The sequence below is a fragment of the Phaethon aethereus genome (genome assembly GCF_964289735.1).
Source record: "Phaethon aethereus genome assembly, chromosome: 1".
NCBI classification, from domain to species: Eukaryota; Metazoa; Chordata; class Aves; order Phaethontiformes; family Phaethontidae; genus Phaethon; species Phaethon aethereus.
In genome coordinates, this window is record NC_138575.1 from 205,638,407 (window position 1) to 205,651,005 (window position 12,599).

Genomic DNA, 12,599 nt, shown 5'->3' on the forward strand with positions numbered 1-12,599 from the left:
GAATTCAAAATCCTGACATCAGAGAACAATAGCTCTGGGTTATTTCTTTTTAAAGAAAAAAATACTACCTATGTGATTTCCCTGGGAGAAATCTACTTATAATCAAGATGATAGAAACATATTTGTAAAGTTATATTATGTAGGTACACCTTTTTCCGTAAATGTCAGTATCTGTACACCCAGCTTATATGCAAAAGCAACAGATGTGCTCATGTGTTCAGTGGCAGAAGACCTAACTTCTTAGACCTAATAGTAGTTTCGAATAGTAGCAGTTCCCCTATGCCTTCATTCCAAGTAATAAACCAGAACAACCAGAACAGCCCCAGCTGTTTCCAAATGGCAAGTAAAAAACAAATTTCTCCTCACACATTACTACCGTTGTGTATAATAACTTCCAAATCATATAGTGTACAACTAGTATCCAATATTCCCAAAGATTGATAGAATAAAGCCTACCCTTACCTGCTTTAATGTCCTCTCCATATCAATTCCTTGACCCCATGGGGCTGCAGGGTTAGCAAGACAATCACCAGCATTTCCTCTCCTTGAAATATCAATTTTCTGTCTTCTAAGATTACGGAAAGTTTCAGCCATCACCAGTACTCCATCATATGTTAATGCAGATGTATACTAAATAGATGCACAAACACACCGCTTTAGAGTTGGCATGTCTTTGCAAAAATCAGCTGTCTCAGATATTTCTAGTTTGATTCATTTTGCAGCAGTTTCTACACCTTCATTTACAAAAAAACTCTCCTCAAAATCAAAAGCCATTTTGTGTATGGAATAAATGCAAGACTGAGAAGAGTACATTCCACTAGCTCCAGCTTTAAAACTGTATTTCTTCAGGGTAGAGAAATCTTCCACTGAAGAATTATTAAAAGAAACAAATTAAACTGGAGATACTCAAGTCTTTTTTTTTTTCCAGCTGTTTTATACGTTAGAGAATAACCCCACCCACCCCATTTACTAAAAAAAAGAGAAAGAAACAGTAACTCACTGAGAAAATATAACTGAAAAAATGCATGGCCAATGAGCAGACATCCAGGCTATTGGATTTGTTAAGAATGATCAAGGGTACGTTCGTCTTATTGGAAAATCTATGTTGGCTCTTTGATTGACATAGGACACTGAACGGCCTGTTTTTCTATGCTAACTACAGTAACTGCTTTAGGTTGAGAGCATGCCAAATGAAATGTGTAGAGCAAGTCTTCAACACGTTAGCCTGGAGCCATATAAACAAAGGGCCGTTTTTGCAGTATGGTCCTCTGATGGACATGCTGCACCAGGAGAAGTTGTTCACACGCCCAGAGCTGCTATTGATATGCCCCGTAACTTCTAAATTTTAAATTCACTTATTCAAGTCTAATTTCCTTCCTTTCCTTTGTTGTGCATGTTATAAGCTCTTTGGGACATGGCTCATCTTTATAATCTCAAATTTTGGTTATCCATAGGTGAATTATGTGCAATTCGGATTAATGACGCTGACTTCTCAGAAGAAGACAGCACAATCCTGTTCATGTGGCAAGGAGTCCTATAGGCTAAATTCTTCCTGTCACCCGTACTTGGGGATGTCTGCAAGCCATACCCCACAGCATTCTTGGGCTTTTTTTTTCCTCTAGAAGATAAATTTATTGAATATTCACCGAATTATGTAGCTATGCTTTCTATTATCCATGTTGATACTTTCTCTAGACTTTGCCAACCTACCACCCTCCCAGCCAAGGGAGAGATGATTGCTTATCTTTGCTCAGTGCCCAACACAAAGAAGCCCAGTCTCAACTAGGTCTGATATGCATTAGTACATATAATAACAGAACTCTTGTGATGAAGTCATATTTATAGCTATGCTGTGATTTGCCTACCAAGAAAATTATAGGTGAGAAAAATATTTCGCTATCCATCTGTGAGGGATTAAGATAGAGGAACATTGGGATGTAATTTCACTGTAAGATTGTGCCTGAAAGTGATTCCTACACCAGATTTTGAGGTGGATAGATTTTCCAGAGGAAACTCCAAATGAAATTTTAAGGGTAGTAAATTTATAATTGCGGTTATCTCATACACAGAAGAATTCAGCTGTCGGGAAAGCTCTGTACTCTAAGTGAATCTAGATAATTAGACTAATTAATGTAAAATTGATTGAAATTAAGTTGTCAGTTAAGCATTTGACCTTTAATTCCTGTCAGTAAAGGGGCGAAGTTGGAGAATAAGTGACAAAGGACATTAAAGTACAACAGTGAAATGTGTTACAGTTTGTGTTTCATCAGACAGTCATAAGGACAGGCATAATTAGTTGCCAGTAATAGTACGATAAACTGCCTTCTCCTCTGCCTAAATATTAAGGTCTCCACTCATGTATTCAACAATGTCAATCAGAAGTTAGAACACTTGAGTGGTATCTTTGGTAGTGCTTCAGATCAGCCAGTACCTTTGGTGGGGTCTCAGATCCTGGGTATTCTCTCTGGTCTAGCTTCTTCCAGCGCTGCATCAGCTTAGCTACCATCGGGGTACTGAAATCTACTAGCTGAAATCCAGTCACATTGGCTCCTCCATGCATGAATCTCTCCAGAGAAATATCTTTGAATCCCTAGAAAATCAGTTTAAGATTTTGTTTGTCCTCATACATCACTGTGAGTCCAGTCTGTTCTAGGTCAGCAAGGCAGCATAAAGGAGGTACAGCAGCAGGTTTCCATTAGAAGCCAAGACTTAAAACCAGAGAATAATGTTGAACCTTTGCTCATAATTTCCTTTTGTGTAATAAAGAATGAAACAAACCCAGAAAATAAATTTCCCACATTATTGCTAGGGTGGTCTTGACAGCTAAGCAACACATTGCTGGTAATGGCAGCAGTTTTTGAAGAAATGCCTTTGGCGAATCATCTGAAAAGTGCCTGCAGAACATTAAGCCTTAATCCAATTTCGATCAAGGCTGGCAGATTTCAATGAGCACTGTACCAGTGCTTCAGCTGATATATCCCTGTTTCTTTGCATGTTTGCAAAATGAACAACACTATTGTGTACATTTATTCCAGGATTCATTGTTTAGGCTGAAGGTGTCTGAGATAATGAGATAACATAACAAGATGACATTAGAAGGCAGAGACAGCACATGAGGATCTCACTGCTCGTGCAAGAAAAATATAACATAAAAATCACATTTCCGTGAAATATGATGGTGGTAGTTTTCAGATAAAGCCTAGAATGTCCCCCAACATTGAAAGAAAAAATAAAGTATATATACTTCCTGACTTATTAGTTTCTTTGGCTAATCTGTTCAGCACATATAAAGACAAATTCTTTAGTAATATTTGCCTTTAGAGACATAACTGAACTTCAAGAAACTGTGTAGTACAAACCGCTAAAGCAAGCTAAGCAGCAAGCATGAATCTTTCTGCTCCTTTCCTAGCTGCTATGTTTAATGCTAGCTCAGAGGTATCTTATTTTTATTTTCTTAAATTCCTCTGATTGGCATTCACCAGTGCAAACAGAAGTGTATTATCACACTTAAAAAAGAAAGATTTAGGAAAAAAATAATCATGGGGTACTGACCCAATACCCCAGGATAAAAAAACATGAAGGACAGAGATTTATTAATGTCCTAAAGGACAGTGTCAATAAATATAGAAGGTGGAGCATCAGGAAGTCATACCACCCACATTATTGAACAGCCAGTAGATAGCAACGTATGCCCCTGCTGAAGCAGACGAGTAGATGTGCCCATCTCCAGTGTATGTCCCACTAGCAGTTCACCGCAAAGTCTGGTTCCCTGTTTACAGCAGCTATTTTGCATAGGAAAAGTTACTTGGGGAACTATAAATTTGTAATGTTGAAAATCTAATTTGTAAGACCTGAGAGAATAGACTTGTCTCATTTAAAACACCTGAGGTCTTCAAAATAATCTGAAGTGATCGTAAGTTAAGGTATTAGTACAGCAAAGCACAGTAAAATATTTCAGGTCAACTAAGATTCCTTGAAGGAGAGTAAAAAGAAAACAATTTAAAGCATACATTAGACTCTGTCCTACATTCACTGTACTTGGCCAGGCAGGTGTTTTGGCTTAGAGAATGGGTTATTTTAGTACTAAAATATTGCATTTGCTCTTTCTTTGCCCTCTTCTGAACATTATCTGTGTGAATGTGCAGTTTAGACTTAAGAGTGAAAATACTGAACCAGTAATTTGACTGGAAATAGCTATCTTACAGCAAAATGAATGTTGCCTGGAGAACGTAGAAAAGTTACCTCGAGGATTGTTACGTTAATAATATTAAAAAGGTGAGTCAAAAATCATAGTGTAGTTCCGTAAATTCTAATTCAGCCACAAGGTACACTTAACAGTCCCTTATGCTACATCAATTTTGATAGAATTACAGAGGGTAACACTGTGCCCTTCTTGTCTAGATGGCTGTAACAACAAAACCAAGTTCTTTCACGCACCATAAAGAATGTATTATGCACAACCACATAATAGTGACAAATGGTAAATGTTGTGTGAGGTGCTATAACTTCAAAGCAAAAATGAGTGTTTCACTTACCGAGCAGGGGTATAATTCTAGAAAAGTATCTTACCAGGTTGGCAACAATATAATGGTATCCTTTAACATGCTTTCCCACGCTCACGATCTGTGTGAGAGAAATAAGAAAGAAAAAAACAAAAAACCAATGTCATATTGTTTCCTCTAGGAAGGTTTTTTCATAGCTAGACAGATATAAATTCTGAAATATATAACATCAGCAATATAATATTGAGAGTCTTTCTCCAGCAAGGTAGCTATAACTTTCCAGGTGCTTAATCACGGGAAGAAGTTAAAACAAAAGTGAGTAAAGTAATGAACTGGTAATCTGAGTGTCTTCCATATGATTGAAAATGTTAGTGTAGTATACTATTTTATCAAATAGAGCAATTACCTATGGGATACAAATTCAGAAGGAGGAGGTCACACATTAGCTAGAAAGCTATGTACCTTTTCATTTTAACTAAGTGCACAATTTATGAATCAAACTGGGTTTTCGTCTCTTGGGATCAAAGCTGTTTGCCCTTCAGGTGGTCAAGTACTATGAATGTTATTCAGCCTTTGGGAACGGGGATGAGCGAGGACAGAGCAAGAACGGACAGCGAGGCTGTCCTTGAGTGTTTAACCAAAATATTCAAGTGATGCAAAAAGGGAACAACCATGACGTGCAGCTGCTGCAGTGCTGATATGGCAAGATCAACAACAGAGTTTAGACAAAAACTATATCAATCCAGTATTATTGCCATTGCTATGATGGAATGCTTCTTATTTAATGTGCTGAATGTCAGAAATGAGGAGAAAATATTTTGTCAGTAGAAAATGACGTTAATAGTTTCATTACAGAGTAAAGCTGTTTTTACTAAAGAAATTAACAGTAATACCTGCAACATGCAGCTTGCATTTAATACCAGTAAAGAGTCCTTTTAACTCTTCTTTTGGATAGGTTACAACTCATTTAGGGAAAGTCTGCTTGCAGTCCAAATATGAGAGCTTTTTTCTCCTCATGTATTCATCTCCACAAATCATTTTAGCATCCTTCCAAATGAATACATAAGATATAGGCAAAATTTTTCCATGTGGCGCAGATTACTCAATAAGTAATGGCAAACTTATAGATCTTCTCCTTTCCTGCTTTGAAATCCTGGCTCTAGGACATGTCCTGAAGAGTTGGCAACTTCTTGCCTTCATGGACCATACCTCATGTTCAAAAGACAGAACAAACATTCACTAATCCTTTTCTGCCAGTGCAGCAAAAAATAATTACTATGATGTTTTGGAGATGAGAGGCAAGTTGCTGAAGGACTAAATAATTTGGCCAAAGACATCCAAGGGTTCAGGATCTAAATCTGGGTTAAGACTTGGAAATGCTTGATTCCTGGCTCTGTTGTTCCAATATGTCAATTTGCTTCTACAGCAGAGTGGAAGGCAAATTGAAGGGGTGTGGCATAAGCATCTTGTCAGAACCGTTTTAATTTCAGTATCTTAAAGCAATAAAGTGAGTAAGTTATCCTTTTGTTCGTCTTGTTTCCCAGCCTCTACTTCGTATTTATAGTCTGTAGCTAAAATGATTGTAATTTAAAAGCGAATCATAAGGTAAAAAAAACCCCAAAAGATATTGCCCCCCGAGCCATGACCAGATTGTCATCCTTAGTATAAATGAATTATTTATTTTGGATTCAGTCAAACTCCCATTAAAATCAGTGATTAAATAGCATTGCTATCATTTTATTGGGGGCAGCGGAGGGAGAAATCACACTTTTCCCTATCACCAGCTCAAGACATGTGAGGAGGGTGCTGTCAAGCCATTTTTTTTTGCACTGAATACAAAGGATTCAAACCCGTGCTTGTCCAATGGTTTCAGTAGGAATGTGATCCCTGACACCAATAAAGCTTTTACATCTGTACTCCTTCAGCAATACACGGTAATGAAAATATGTTTGCCTCCCCATTTTAGGGAAACTGATATAAATTAAAAACTCACATTTTAAAATTACTACAGTATCACAGTTTGAATGTAAGTGGACTGTAAGATGTACGTGACATTATATCCAGATCATCAGCTTGGGCAAATCACTGCAGCTCCCTTTGATCTCTTGGAAGCTGACATAGCTTTGGCAATTAACACCCTTAGTGATCTGTTCCCTGGTTTGGTTTCATAACACAAATTGTGACGATCATTGCAACATATCAGTGAAATAAAACAATCACATGATCAACCTGCAACCTTTGAGGTACGTTAGATACATGTCAATGGTTGTCACAAAATGAGTAAATACTGCAAATGATTAACAAGATTTGCTTCTGTTTGCTCCTAGCAAATGCATGTAGAAATGACTACAGAATTCCTGGATTTAATGTGAACAATAGAGAATATTTTTGAAAAAACATTTTAAGTTTTCAGTGTATTCTCTCAGAACTTGTCTCTTAGGGTGAGTGATAAAAGTACACATTTATGTATCATCTAGTTGTCTTAACTTCCTTTATTGTCAGTGGAAAGAGCAGGCACTTTGAGGAAATGATTCATCTTATCCTAAAGCACATGTCTAAAATTAATTAGACAGCCTGTGCCCTGAAAGTGCATATTTTTCTGCACTGACTAGAAAAAGAGTTGATGATGATTAGCTCTGATGCAGACACCTACATTTTATATCCCTGATGTTAACTGAGACGAATTTCAACCTAAGAATGTTGATCATGCAGACAGAGAAGAGAAATTATGCTATATGGCTTGTATTTCCAACCAACATTGGTTGTTTGAATTTTGAATTGAAAATATTTATGGTTATTGATCACACACAATTTGCAAACCAGGAGTTGCTTATGATTTGGGAAAAAAGTGCCTATTTAGTGAAACAGCTTTCTGTGAGCATCCCATACTTTAAGTATCCACAGTATACATACAGTCACCTTTCTCTCTCAAATACTGAAAGTTGCAGATCATGATCTATAAAATAGAATACGAATTCTCACTACCTGAAGAACCACCTTTCTCTATGTCTCCTCCCCTCCCCTCCCCTCCCCTCCTCTCCTCTCCTCTCCCCCTTAGCAGTGACTAGAGCTTTAACAGAGGTGAGACCTCAATCATTCCATACACATAACAGTAGATATTGCTCTGAACGACAAATTAAACAGATGAGTTCTGGTGAGTGAGGGAAGAATATTTTTCTTCTATAGCAGAGTGGAGAGGGGGGTTAAAATATCTAGCAAATCTATTCTGAAAGGGAAAAACAGGACTGAGATTTTGGCAGATGAGAGAGTGTTCCAGAAAGCCTTTGCTACTTAAGTTCATTAAGTCAGGGGGCACCTTAAAAACCCAGGTACTTCCTCGCATTCAGACCGAAGGGCTAAGCTCAGTCACAGTCCAGAGAAAGGGCAAAGTTGCATTGCCCAACATCTACATTAGCAAGCAGCGAAGTCTGTAGGATAAGATCTGTACAGCAAAAGCCATTGGTGCTAAGGAGCTGGCATCCACAGCATGCACATGTCAGGGCTTTACTCTGGACTATCTCTAGCCTGGTCACTAGACTGGCTGGAGACTGAATTCACACTGGACGCAGGTGCACTTCAGGGGTGCTTCTGGGCACATCTTGTTCGGCATCATTCGAAAGAAAATGAATTAACGTATGTCGAGTCCACCCTTGATGTGAAACGCAGCACAGTAAAATGGCCAGAATTGGGAGATTCACTTCGAAAGAGCACGGTCCTGATACCAACTAAGATGCTCTGTGTGCCTGTGGGCCCCACTCTCTTAGGCCCTGAGCATCCGTGGGGCAGGTGGCAGACCCATGTATAGCAAGAGGCTGAGCAGTGAGAACTGCTCTCATTTCAAAAGGAAGGCCCTGAAGACAGGGTGATGCTGCCACAGGCACCCATGGGTGGCTCTACCCAGGGAGCAAGAGTTCTGGGTTGGCTCTCACCCCAGCCAGCTGGAAAACCTGAGACAGGGCTAGGCATCCCAGATGGGCTTTGCCAGTCACATAGCAGTGGTACACCACGAAACTGCTGATGGTCATGGCGGGTCAGGGAGGACCCTCTGTGTGTGTAACTGTCCTTTTCATTGCTTCGGGATGCTTTGATTGAAAACGGCCCTAGTGCCGGCAACCTGAGCGAGCGGGATCAGATCCATTCCTCCCCCTCATGTAGTACTTCTTCACTTACACTTTCTAAACATTTATTTTTGCTCTGTACTCTCACTCTTGACTTCTCTGTAAACACTACACATAGATATGGTACCTGGCTTTTGTCGCAATGAGAGTTTAAGGTGACCTCAGCTTGCCTGCGGAGATTTTGGAAAGAAAGTGTTGGTGAGGGTGGACTAATTTGTGACTTCTTTGGGGAAGGATGAGAGCATGGGAAAGCAAGATACTGCACTGACTTTTGTATTTTGATTTGCATGTTTTAATTCAATGACCAAGGTGGCTAGCACCTAGAATTGGAAATCTTTTATACTTTTATTTGTAAAACTGAAGAAATTATTTAATAATCAACATAGTTATGAAGAAGAATGAATATGAAAATACAATCTGCCTCCCATATTACAATTAACAGGGAAGACAAAAAGAGCCATTCCTTGTATTATCCAGTAGTCACACTATTACTGAATGCTTCATTTCAGTAAATGCAACAGGATAGAATGCAAAGAAAGTGAAATATTAAGGCCATTAGGCTATCAAGGTTGTTTCAGAATCTAATGCAACTTTTTTTTTTCCCAAATATCATTGTGCATGTGAGTGCTGAAAGGTGAACTTTAAAAAAAAAAAAAAAATCAGCCTTAGGCTCTATTCACATTACCAAATGCATTTATGTATAAGAGACTAAAAAGGAAAGTACATTGTGAGAATTTTTAGTTGCTTATCTACCATACTGCAATTAAGAAAACATCATATTCTGATTTCAGTGATTCCAGTGGTCATCAAAAGTAACTAGGATTATACCACTGACTTTAAAGTGTGGTAAAAGTGGGGCCAGTGAGATCTGAATCCAACTTAAGCTTTAGACACAACTCTAAACTTTCTGACTTTATCATACAATACTGTTCTTCCCACTTAGATGAACAATAGCCTGGCCTAGGAAATTCAGAAACTATTCCACTATCGAAAAGAAGAGCTACCAGTGTCTGCTTTGATTCTTTTCTTTTTTTTTTCCCCAGGGGTGTCAAGTTCACCGACTTTGATAAAACCATTTCCAGACTTACATCAGCGTCTGAACTGAGAATCAGGCCCCAAGACATCCTCTGTTCTCTACTACTATGAAATGGATATTGCATATAACTCATTTTAAAAGAATGCTTAACTTCTGTAGCATGAAATGTCCCTCGTTATGATTTCCAGAAGATGGAGGTCAGTACAGCTGGAGTGAAAAGGGCTTATTTTCAGTTAAATTTCTTCAAAGGGTGATAGCTGTGCATTACCAATGGGACTTTAACAAAGGTTTTCCTCTTTGCTATTGTGTCACAATCCGCTGCCTTAAGAAAAAGAACACCTGCAATAAAATGAAGTCTAACACAATATAGAAGTGTGGAGACTTGTTAAAGACGGAAGATTGAGACCTGACCTGAAATATTGTGGCAGAAATGGTGATGATATAAACCACAACTGAAATGGGATTTTATACAATATCTGAAGCAAGGATAAGTCTTTTACAAAGCCATAAAAAAAGCGATTGAGAAACAAGCTTAATTTCAACAGCTAGTGCCCGTGAAAGGGCACTGTTGCTGGGGAAAGGGCAGACTTTTAACAGCCCACAGCCACCGGAGAGGACACACAGCCACTTTACACCCCCCCCCGAACCACTTGTATTCATCCTTTGTCTTCTGACGTCTATCTGTTCTTTCAGTAACAGAAATAACCTATTTCTCAGGTCCAAACCTCATCAGTTGTGCGGTGCAGTGGCAAAATGTGTTTTTATTACTGTGCAGTGTGAGACTATTATTGTGTGCAAAACCCCAGCCGCTGCACAGGAAACGAGCCCAGGCAGAGAGCCCCTCTGGGCTCTGCGGCGTGAGGAAGGCGCTGGCAGCTGGCTCCCTCAAGAAGAAGAGCTATCAGTGTTGCTTAAAAGTAACTCTGCAGACCTCTGGGGGGGCGGGAAAAAGCATGGAGAGAAAGGAATGATGAGGAAAAGGCACTTTATGAATCTCCCACCCCCCCCGGGACTAAGAAGAGATACACAGAGAGCAGCTACTGTGTTCCTGAAGCAGTGTAAGTCCAACAATGCTGCTACCAGCCCAAACGACTGTGCCATGCACATACCAAATTCTCTGGCTAATGATTTGCTCCTGTGGTTCTGTGTGAGCAGAACTAAGCCTGCGTTTTGTTCACTGAATTCTAAAAGATATAGGGGAAAACTGGAGACAGTGAGAGACGGGGGAAGTCCATGACGTTTCTGACTCAAGGGGTAAAGAAATTCTCATTATGCAACTAAACTACATGTAAAAGCGATGTGATCTCTTGATAAATCCTTACCTGTGTTGTGCTAGTGGCCCTTTGTGCCAATGCGCTGCTGCACTCATGAAAAACAGGAAAGCAGAAGAAATTGTGGAGGAATGATTGAGCTAATACTCTAATTCACGTGTCTGGTTACTTTCTGCCTCCTGTAAGTATTATCTTGTAATTCATTAATGGATTATGTTTTAATTTATTATTACTATCTTAAATTAATTATGCCAGTGATCTAAATATCATTTGCAAAAATGCCAGTTGCTAGCTTCAGTTAGTAGACACACTGGAAATTAAGATCAGAAAAAAATATGTTTTTAAAAACAGCAAAATTTACAACTTGATCTATTTAGAGAAATTCAGCAGTCAGGCATTACTTTTTCAGGTTTAGCACTCCTGTGGCAAAATATTAAGAGCAGACCAAGAAGGAGTGGAACATGTCAGCTTCTGTACTTTTCACCACTTGCACATCTATTTACTTTCATTTTGATGGTAATAATAATAATCAATCTTGATGTGACAGCCTGCTCCATTTTACCCATCAGAGAGATTTGGTTTTCAGTGCGAACAGCTACATGTCTCAAGGCTCTTTAAGGTTGGGGAAGCCGGGGAGCAACAATGTCAAACAACACGTTGAAAACCTTGAGTTAGTCAGACAGCTATGAACAGTGTCCGAGACACTCTGCAGCTACTTCCCTGTTGTTAATAAGTATTGTTAGCTATTACTAATTAGAGTCTATTGGCTTATAATTTTTACAAGGTAAGATTAATGATACCAATACTTTGCTATGTGACAACTTGACATCCATGTTTAATTTTTAATATTACAAAGTACAATGCTCATTCTTTTTATTATTATGTATCAATTCATCTGTGTACATCGAAGCATTAAATATGTGCCAGATGCTCCATAGCAGTTTTCACCTCTGTGTTTAAAGGGAAATCCAGCCCTGGATGAGCAGTGAGGCTCCATCTTGCTGATACAGAGCCCTGACAGAGCTGAGAAAAGTGGTGCCTGTCTACTGGGAAACATCCCATTTAATTCTTGCGGGCAGGGGAGGGCAAGAAAAAAAGATGGGAATCAGCCTGTGTGGTAGACCAGGAGGCAGACTGATGATCTCTGACAGCAAAACTGATTCACTATGCAAAATTCAGAAGAAAATGCTGCTCGCAGCGGACGCCTTGGAAGACGTCTAACACACTGAGTGCTGAGGTTTGAACTTTGTCATTCGGAGGCGGGTGGGAGAGGATGGAGCTGCTACAGATGGAAAGGAAATCCCTTGCCATTCGTGCAGAAAGGAGAAACATTCTTTTGCTGACTAGAGTTCTGTGTATGTCCATGTGCATGTGTTTATGGATGTATCTGTGTGTACAAATATAGAAACAAACACTGCAAATGTTACTGCATATGAAAAAGCCTGAGAAAACAGAAATTAGGAGTAGCAATATGCTCTTTCAGAAAGAAGTAAACATAAAGGTCCTAGGCAAATGTAATTACAGTTAGCTTGTGTTTTTCAGTTTGCTTTGCCGAGCTTTGCATGAAGGTCATTATGGAGATGCAGTTAAACTCAATTCCCAGTAAAAATCTGCTCAAGAGGACTATCCAAAATTAGGAAGAAGTAGCACAGTATTTAGCAGCAGAGACTGA

At 39.1% G+C, this 12,599-nt stretch overlaps 1 protein-coding gene across 3 annotated transcripts in view; it reads right to left on the reverse strand.

Moving 5' to 3' along the window:
* GRIA4 (glutamate ionotropic receptor AMPA type subunit 4) overlaps positions 1-12,599 on the reverse strand; it is a gene marked incomplete at its 3' end in the record, with an annotated part of 250,182 nt that overhangs the window by 77,556 nt on the left and 160,027 nt on the right. For all 3 annotated transcript variants that reach the window (XM_082009469.1, XM_082009470.1, XM_082009471.1), the window contains exons 5-7: positions 4,570-4,623; positions 2,432-2,590; positions 463-630 (exon numbers count right to left, since the gene is read on the reverse strand). In XM_082009469.1, the coding sequence (XP_081865595.1) occupies positions 463-630; positions 2,432-2,590; positions 4,570-4,623 (381 nt within the window). The remainder of the gene's footprint in view (positions 1-462; positions 631-2,431; positions 2,591-4,569; positions 4,624-12,599) is intronic.